The sequence below is a fragment of the Anopheles moucheti genome, chromosome 2 (genome assembly GCF_943734755.1).
Source record: "Anopheles moucheti chromosome 2, idAnoMoucSN_F20_07, whole genome shotgun sequence".
Taxonomy (NCBI): domain Eukaryota; kingdom Metazoa; phylum Arthropoda; class Insecta; order Diptera; family Culicidae; genus Anopheles; species Anopheles moucheti.
This window is the reverse complement of record NC_069140.1, coordinates 5,872,215-5,881,479: the sequence shown is the minus strand read 5'-3', so window position 1 is coordinate 5,881,479 and position 9,265 is coordinate 5,872,215. Positions and strand designations below refer to the sequence as shown.

The following is a 9,265-nucleotide window of genomic DNA, read 5'->3' as shown; positions in this document are numbered from 1 at the left end:
AGGGATAAATTTTATTAACGGTATGTAAAGTTTGAACTAAATACTGTGACAATCCGAAATGTATGAATAAAAATGGGTTTGTTTAATTTTTAGCAATATAAAACAACAACGCCGAACGAAATTATTCCAAGTTCATAAGTATGTGTAAGCTTTAAACGACAGGATTTTAGGACCATCAAAGGATAAAGGGATGTTCAGAATTTTCCTTCGTTCATCTTATTCACATTTGGTATTGCACAGTACACCGTTTCACGGGAGAGTACGGATTAATCACCGTAGATTTATTTTGAATGCACACGATTTTTCGGAAAAATAAAATAAATATTGATACAAATTGCGTAAATAAACTCGGGTTGAAATCGTGCGTAGAGCGCAATCTTACTGTCAGAGAGAATCTTTTTGACAGAAAGATTAATCATAGATGAATTTTGAGAATAATATTAAACGTGTCTAAACGTTCGATCATGAGTTTGATAGTTTGCCCATAGATGGCCTATGTAGCAAAATATGCACGCTGCTGGGGCATACATAAATTAAATGCATAAAATGCATGCATGCATAAATAAAATGCAGAGAAGAATTTCGACTATGTGACTTGAAAGAATAAACTAAATTGCACCAGGATTTCCAAATGTATAGTACCAGGAGAGCTTCCACGGAAGAGGTTGCTCCTGTTAATTTTGCCCGCCTAAAGGTATGCAATTTTTAAACACTAACTTTCCATACAAACCAGCTGTTTTCAGATTGCCGATACCAGGAGAGCATGCTTTTCAAGAGGTGACACCTGGTACCAGCCGAGTACCAGGATGTTGCACAACACATGTTGCACAACACATGTTGCGCAACATATGTTGCAAGCATCTGATATGCAACGTATGTCGCGCAACATATGTTGCGCAACATCTGGCATGCAACATCTTACATGCAACAATTTGGGATTGCAACTACCGGGAAGTGCGTGATTTGTGCTTGCCTGGCTGGTACCAGGTGTTACCTCTTGAAAAACATGCTCTCCTGGTATCGGCAATCTGAAAACAGCTGGTTTGTATGGAAAGTTGGTGTGTAAACATTGCATACCTTTAGGCGGGCAAAATTACGAGGTGCTACCTCTTCCATGGATGCTCTCCTGGTACTACACATTTGAAAACTGGTAGCTTTAGAAGAAATTTTTCACGACCAACGGGAAAGTTAGTGTTTAAACATTGCATACCTTTAGGCGGGCAAAATTACGAGGTGCTACCTCTTCCATGGATGTTCTCCTGATACTACACATTCGAAAACTGGTAGTTTTCGAAGAAATGTTTCACGACCAACGGGAAAGTTAGTGTTTAAAAATTGCATACCTTTCGGCGGTAGCAAAATTGCTGTACAAGGTGCTACCTCTTCCGTGGATGCTCTCCTGGTACTATACATTCGGAAATTCTGGTTCAATTTCGTTTATTGTTTCAAGTCACAGATTCGATATTCTTCTCTGCATCTGCCGGGTTGTAATGAAAAATATTAACACCTCTGCAATAATTGTTTCATATAATATAAAGAAACCAAGAAATATGTCTCAGAGAAGAATTCACTACTTTTACCCACTATGCAAAACGTCAAATGCACGAACGGAACACAAAACAATGTAAACAAATCAGCCGGTACGCAACACAATTCCGTTCGGTTATGCGATAAAGGCAGATATTGTGCATATTTTCGTTACTGCACAGGCGCTTGCTTGGGCTCAAAAGAACATGAACCGATTACCATTGCGTGTACGTGCGTTATCGGAATGTTTTCGGAACAAATCCTTGGATCCGGTGGCTGTTGCTGAACAGTGCTTGACACAAATCGAACGCCACAAGCCTCTGAATGCTTTCGTTCGTGTATCGTCTGCAAAAGCGTTGGCGCAGGCAAAATGTTCAAGGGATCGCTATACGAAAGATGCGCCGTTAAGTGTCCTCGACGGTGCAACCATAGCAGTGAAAGATAATTTCTGTACGAAAGATATTCATACAACGTGTGCCTCTCGGTAATGCGATAAACTCTCCGAAGAACGATCGGTGTCCGTTAATATAGCAAACAATAATATCATTTTAGGATGCTCGAGAATTTCGTCCCAACTTACGATGCAACTGTGGTGGATCGGTTACAGGCACAAGGAGCTATCCTTCTGGGAAAAACCAACCTCGATCAGTTTGGGATGGGTTCCGGCTGTATTGATTCTATTTTTGGACCAACAAGAAACAGCTGGAGTGATGATTTAAACGATGATCGCTTTCGGATAGCAGGTGGAAGTTCCGGTGGATCGGCTGTCGCAGTAGCTGCCGGATTATGTTATGCGGCCCTAGGTTCTGATACGGGCGGATCAACCCGAAATCCAGCATCGTATTGTGGAATTGTTGGATTGAAACCTACGTATGGGCTTGTGTCGCGCCATGGTTTGATTCCACTGGTTAATTCAATGGATGTTCCTGGCATCATGACACGAACGGTGGATGATTGCATATCCGTACTGAATGCTATCGCTGGTCCTGATAGTCGCGATTCAACTACGGTTAAGAAACGATACCAAAGTATACCACCGCTTGGGGAGGAAATTGCCTTGAAAGGAGTACGAATTGGTATTCCGGTTGAGTATCACTGCGATGGCTTGGATGCGGAAGTGCTCGAGACATGGACCATTGTAGCGGATATGCTTGAATCTGCAGGTGCTACTGTGAAAGCTGTTTCGCTGCCCAATACCGCATCATCGATATTCGTTTACTCAATTCTCAATCAGTGTGAGGTGGCCAGCAATATGTCGCGCTACGATGGCATAGAGTATGGACATCGATCTCAGGAGGACAGTAGTACCGAACAGCTTTATGCACGCACCCGAGCGGAAGGGTTCAACGGTGTGGTGAAGAACCGCATTCTCTCCGGCAATTATTTCTTGCTCCGCGAAAACTATGACAAATATTTCCAAAAGGCAATGAAGGTACGGAGACTGATTGCGGAGGATTTTGTGCAAGCCTTCAAACAGGTGGACATACTTCTCACACCCACCACGCTAAGTGACGCACCGCTGTATAAAGACTTTGTACAAAGCAATAACCGGGATCAATGTGCAGTGCAAGACTTTTGCACGCAATCCGCCAACATGGCCGGTATCCCAGCGCTTTCGATGCCTGTGAGGCTATCGTCCCGTCGATTGCCGATCAGTTTGCAACTCATGGGAGACCACTTTTCCGAACGAACTCTTCTGTCGATCGCTGGTTGGATTGAGAAGGAGGTGAATTTCGTTGCGCACTATAATTAGACGAAAAATAAATTATCCGCTTGTCGCGTTAGCTTATTATCAAACCTGTTTATTTTACATAGCCGGCAACTGTTCTTGCGACGAAGTTATTTACAACGATCCAAAACACAACCGATATGGAGTTGGGTACTTTCGTTGGAAAGTTGATGAATCCACCAAATGGCTCGAAGTTAAAATTGTCTCCAAACACGATGACGGTTGAGTAACGGTAGAATATCGAAATGTACATCGTGCAAAGGCCAAGCACGGCCAACCCACCGTAATGCAACCCGTACTCATACGCCACGCGCTTAACATTATCGCGACCCTTGGCTTCGTTCAGCGATTGTTCTAATTTACCAATTTCACGCTCACACTTCACGTACTTGGTGTATTCCTCGCGCATAGAAATGTTCCCAAGCTCGGTTCGTAATTTTGCGATTTCTTTCCTTCTTGCTTTCACTTCTGCGCTGTCACCGCACAGCAAGGGAAGGATCTGTGGAATGAAGCGAAAGATTTAGTCACTGTTGACTGTGAAATTTGAATGGAGACACTTACGGTTTTCGTTAATTTCGATGCAAATGCCATCAGAATGGATAGAATCGATATAACAAATATCAAATACATTGTAAAATGAACAGTTTAATTGAATATTTTGTAGTTTTGTTAAATGTTTTGGATGTTGGTCATGCGCAGGGATTTGTTTTGAACGAAGAAACAGATGTTCGGGCGCATTTTGACATTTTACCGGATTGGCAGTTTAATTCCGCCAGAGGAGCGTTTGTTTACGTAATTAGTTTTCATATATTTTCTCAAATGCTGCATCTGAAAATTAACGTGTTATTGTACTTTAACCGTGCAGTGTTCCAAATTGCTAGGAAATTAACAGTAAAAATTAGATTTTGTCATCTAAATACCGCCACTCCATCGGCTGAATCGACCTTGACTAGCATGACAGCTGTCAAAGTGCTGGACCGCCAGCTTCTCTTTTTCGTACACTTTGCGAAATTCTGTCGCCGTGCCCAATCCCATCCGCAACGATTCTGTCCGGTTAATTCTGTTTGTGCGGAGTTATCGGGGGAGTTTGCATAAAGGGTCCATCGTCCAAGGAACGATCCTCGGTAAGCAGCTGTGTTGTGCCGTTGTGCCAGCCAAAATCGTGGGTGCTTTGACACCGTCAAATTTCACCTTTCACTTTACGCTGTCAAGGCAACAAACGTGCACAAGCAGCTGGGAGTGAGCGATGGCCGGAATTCTTTCGATATCGTCGCGAAATCTGCCCCGAGCAGCGCTCCGATTTGGGCTGCGCTCGCTAGAAGGACACACAGGACCTCAGCAGGTACGTTACGTCGATGGTGTGTGCTGGAATGTGTATGAAGAAATCGTGACAAAAATCGTTTCGGTAAAGTGCAGACACTGCTCGTACCTTTTCGCACCGGTGAAAAGCGGATTATGTAATCTCGGCAGCGATATCGTGGACAGATGAACTTTCGCAACGGTCCACGGTGGACCGAAGATGAAGGGGCGATTGTGTCTGACGATCGATTTTTGTCCTGGTTACGCGAAACGATTTGTAACTGACTAGAGCCTGCTTTTCTCGCCTTTATTTGTAGGCCGCTGTAACTGGTTCCCGAGCCCACCACCAGGGGCGTAGATTGTTGCCGAGCATCGTCCGGTCAGCGGTCACCGACAGTGGCCGTCGTAGCGAATCCGTTCGAAAGTAAGCGAAACTGTTATTGCTTTTATTTTTAGCTGCCCGTTTGTCGCGCCCTTCGCTTGATCCGTTGCCGTATGCCGTATGCCGTGTTGCGATCATTGTAGGTTTGATTGATAACAATGTATAGTGAGTAGTGTGGCGTAGTGGGAGGCGTGTGATCACATGGTAATCGTGGTATATACACACCTGCTCGTGGCGACACACGTCCGCCGTGTGTTTATAGATCGGTTCAACGAGGCATGGCACCGGATCATGGCGGATTTGTTTAGCCTGTTTGCAGTGGATGCGTTTTATTAGCGATAAGCCACTAATGAACAATCTGTTGTCCCCTTTGATTCGTGTGATTGATAGCTCCATCAAGGCGCAGGGATGGGCTGTGAACGAGCGCACCATCTTCACCTCGGCCCGTATGCTCTCGTCGGAGATCGTCAAGGTACCGCCGTTTGCCGATTCCGTGTCGGAGGGAGATGTGAAGTTTGAAAAGAAAGTCGGCGATGCGGTGGCCGCTGACGAAGTGGTCATGGAGATCGAAACCGACAAAACGACGGTCGGTGTGCCGGCTCCCGGACATGGTGTTATCGAGGAGATCTACGTTGCGGACGGCGACACGGTGAAGGCCGGTCAACAGCTGTTCAAGATGAAGATTACCGGCGAAGCTCCAAAGAGCGCTGCCAAACCAGCCGATGCTCCGGCACCGGCTGCAGCGGCACCACCTCCACCACCGCCGCCACCACCTCCAGTAGCAGCAGCCGCACCACCCCCACCACCTCCACCACCTGCGGCTGGAGCACCTCCGCCACCACCGCCACCGAAACCGGCGGCTCCAATTAGTCGAATGCCCGTCGCTGCCATTCGCCATGCGCAGGCCATCGAAGCGGCCACCGTGAAGGTACCGCCGGCAGACTACACCAAGGAGATCACCGGAACGCGTACGGAACAGCGCGTGAAGATGACGCGCATGCGGTTGAAGATTGCCTCGCGCCTGAAGGAGGCCCAAAACACGAACGCAATGCTGACGACGTTCAACGAAATCGACATGAGGTACGTTATCGGCGATAATACGCTTATCTTTCGCCGCCGCCGTGTTGTGTAGTGTGCCCCGTGTCGCCCAGCTTCTTATCGCTGCTGGCAACAGACAGTTGAGTGGCATCTTGACACGGCTAATCCATTAGGTTTGGTACGAGGTGTTTTTTTTAAAGCAGCGCTCAATCAGCCCTAGGCCAAGCCTCCAACTGTGGGTTTTGGGGTGAAAAACATCATTTTGTTAGTTGTCTTAGGTCTTAGTGAATGAGATGCCTGCAATTACTCGTAATGTTACTTTCATTAACTAAAATTACCATCGGAGTTAAAATTTCGTTAAGATAGTTCCGTCGGTCTTGAACCTGTGTTAGAGTGGTCATCTATATTTTCCGTAGGATTTTTGGAATTGAAGCTTAAAAATCCCCATACTGGGTTTTACCTGGAATGGGATTACTTCACCGATGCAACGGAATTCGAGGTGACGCATTAACCTTGAAGCCAGCGGTACGATGACGTATCGCGTGCCTTGTGAATGGCGAAGGCCATCCGAGACACATGACGTAACGATGCGATAGTGTTCGAAAAACGTGGGAAACAGACACGCATGCGTGAATGGTTTAAAAACTACCCGTCTTGAACATTCATTATTCGCTCCGCAATGCTCCATTGGACATAATTTTGCGCCATTATTTGCGCGAGTTTTGGGAGAGTGAAATATAAAAATAACGTAAGCGTAATTATGCAGCAGGGACAACATGATGGATAACAACAGTTCGTTCGTTTAGAAAATCAATCATGCGCACAAATAACTTTTGTGCGAAATTTTACTATGGAGTGACGCACATTAGTACTTGATAGCGCTTTTGTTTACTTGCCTGCAAACGTGGCGGCTTGGTGTGCTGCATGAGTTCTCTAAATCGCTCTCCAGTGGGCGTATATATGTATTCGTATTAGCATATATATACAGCGACTCCTCTGTCCATTCGAACGATCTAAAATGTTTTAACGGTTTGAGTCCTCCTGTGTTATTCTAATGACATGACCAACCTACTGAATGTAGTGAGTCAAATTCGCTATACGATAGTGGGTTCATCGTTTAGCACGAAGCGATGTAGCGGATTCTGCATGGTCCTCCTACCCATACTGGGTCAAACATCTATCCGACCATCTTCCTCTTGAACGTTAGAGATGGTTTCATTTTTTTATCAACTCCTAGTCGCAACGTCGTTAATGAGCATTGGAACTTTTTAGTCTCAGCTTCTATCCTCTTGACAGTTGTTTTCAGTAGAACTGTTTGTGTGCCAATTGTGTAAAATGGCAAACTTTTGAAATGTATCACATAAAATAATGAATCATTATTATTTTTAGCTTCATCATGGATTTCCGTAAGCAACATTTGGAAGCATTCGTAAAGAAGTACGGAATGAAGCTGGGTTTCATGTCCGCCTTCTGTAAAGCAGCTGCCTATGCCCTGCAGGATCAACCCGTCGTAAACGCTGTTATTGAAGAAAACGTAAGAAAACGCACGCTAAGCCCGGCCCTCTAAAGCTTTCCTGTTGACTGAATTATTTTTGTATTTATTTTTAGGAAATTATTTATCGCGATTACGTAGACATTTCGGTAGCGGTAGCCTCGCCAAAGGGTCTGGTGGTGCCCGTGTTACGAAATGTGGAAGGCATGAACTACGCCGACATTGAGCTGTCGATCGCCGGTCTGGCGGATAAGGCGAAAAAGGGAACGCTAGCGGTGGAGGATATGGATGGTGGTACCTTCACCATCTCGAACGGTGGCGTGTTTGGTTCCCTGCTGGGAACTCCAATCATCAATCCTCCGCAGAGCGCCATTCTTGGTATGCACGGCATCTTCGAGCGACCAATTGCCGTAAAGGGACAGGTAAGAGCCGACTGACAGAACCTTTTAGAACCAGAGCCTTTAGTGTTATGTCTGCTAAACATCATTTTTATTTATCTGCTAAAGGTGGTGATCCGACCAATGATGTACGTAGCCCTGACTTATGACCATCGATTGATTGATGGCCGTGAGGCCGTCACCTTCCTGCGCAAAGTAAAGGCCGCAGTCGAGGATCCTCGCATTGTGCTGGCCGGTCTGTAAGCGACCAGCAGTACTCATCAACTGCCTGCGTTCACGAAGATGAAGAATCTTCAAATGGAGAAATTGGCGTTTCGGATCAGCGCGAATATATAATCATACAATGGCAGAAGCCACGCCATGTGAGACGATACATGAAATGGAAGATAACAACATTTAGAAGGACAACGCTTTAAAACAGCACCAACATATGAACGTATCCCATTAGAAAAGATCGCAGCACAACCGTTGCCTAATTACTTGTTTCTTATGAATCTTTACCCTAACCGCCAGTTCCCACTTAACATCCTCCCAGAGGACGGTGTACGATTAAATATGGACGAAGTTCAAGCAAATGTAACGCTCTTAACCTGACAGTTTCAATTTTGATGTTGTGAAACATTATGCTAGTTGCGCAAATGTTAGAATTACAGCAGAGAATGATTATTATTTTTGCCATGGAAAATCACGACTCTCCTGCCGAGGTTTTCTGCTTATCAGTCCAGCTACACTCAGCCATACTAAGATTGGACGCTATTGGTGTTGTGCGGATGGAGTTCTTCGGCAATCGTAACGTAGAGTAGTTGGTAGTTGGTTCCATTGAGCGAATCAACAGGCACATCGGTGGGTTACAAATGTGTATTAATGGTGCTCTATTGAAGAACGACGATATCGACGACATTGACGGTGCACGTGCACGTGAACGGGAAGGATGGGTGAGATAATAGAACGTTGTGCTTAACATCTTCTTAACTTGGTAACATTTTGAGACAACCTTTGAAACACGAAGCAAGCAAAACGCAGTTTAGGTAGAGAAGTATTTATTTGAGTAAAAAGTAAATAAAACCCAGTATGAACCAATACCCAAATTGGTTCCTTTCATTTCGACTGTTGTATTCATTAGCGTTTGTCGATTTGCAGTACAAATTATTAATTATTGTTGCTATTATTAACTAACCTCAACGTATTAACTGGGGCGACCCGGTGGTGTGGATCTGGTGGTGGATCGCTTTAATATGCCATCCCTGCCAATCTCCGGCACGCAGGATTACGGGTAAATAAATTCACAAAATAACTTGAAATGGCAGGTCTAACCTTCCTGAGTTTGAAGCACCACTAAAGGATATTAACTGCTTATAAAGTTATGTTAAGAAGTGTTTTTCGATAATTTGATCTGTTGA

At 45.0% G+C, this 9,265-nt stretch overlaps 3 protein-coding genes across 4 annotated transcripts; 2 read left to right on the top strand and 1 right to left on the bottom strand.

Moving 5' to 3' along the window:
• The first annotated feature begins 1,696 nt into the window (after positions 1–1,696).
• On the top strand, positions 1,697–3,311 carry LOC128296924 (glutamyl-tRNA(Gln) amidotransferase subunit A, mitochondrial). The gene is made up of 2 exons (XM_053032456.1): positions 1,697–2,011; positions 2,080–3,311. Exons 1-2 carry the CDS (start codon positions 1,734–1,736, stop codon positions 3,278–3,280), a joined length of 1,479 nt encoding a protein of 492 aa, XP_052888416.1. The 5' UTR covers positions 1,697–1,733; the 3' UTR covers positions 3,281–3,311.
• Positions 3,301–4,080, bottom strand: LOC128296925 (guided entry of tail-anchored proteins factor 1-like). The gene is made up of 2 exons (XM_053032457.1): positions 3,818–4,080; positions 3,301–3,755 (listed from the first exon to the last, which is right to left on the bottom strand). The coding sequence occupies exons 1-2, from the start codon at positions 3,884–3,886 to the stop codon at positions 3,330–3,332; spliced, it is 495 nt and encodes a 164-aa protein (XP_052888417.1). The 5' UTR covers positions 3,887–4,080; the 3' UTR covers positions 3,301–3,329.
• A 159-nt stretch (positions 4,081–4,239) lies between these two features.
• LOC128302286 (dihydrolipoyllysine-residue succinyltransferase component of 2-oxoglutarate dehydrogenase complex, mitochondrial) lies at positions 4,240–8,966 on the top strand. 2 transcript variants are annotated; one of them, XM_053039087.1, is made up of 7 exons: positions 4,240–4,380; positions 4,469–4,598; positions 4,873–4,979; positions 5,328–6,017; positions 7,365–7,509; positions 7,584–7,889; positions 7,974–8,966. In XM_053039087.1, exons 2-7 carry the CDS (start codon positions 4,503–4,505, stop codon positions 8,106–8,108), a joined length of 1,479 nt encoding a protein of 492 aa, XP_052895047.1. In that variant the 5' UTR covers positions 4,240–4,380; positions 4,469–4,502; the 3' UTR covers positions 8,109–8,966. The 2 variants fall into 2 exon arrangements, with proteins under 2 accessions (XP_052895047.1, XP_052895040.1); XM_053039080.1 differs by having other exon boundaries at positions 4,271–4,598.
• The last annotated feature ends 299 nt before the right edge of the window (positions 8,967–9,265 follow it).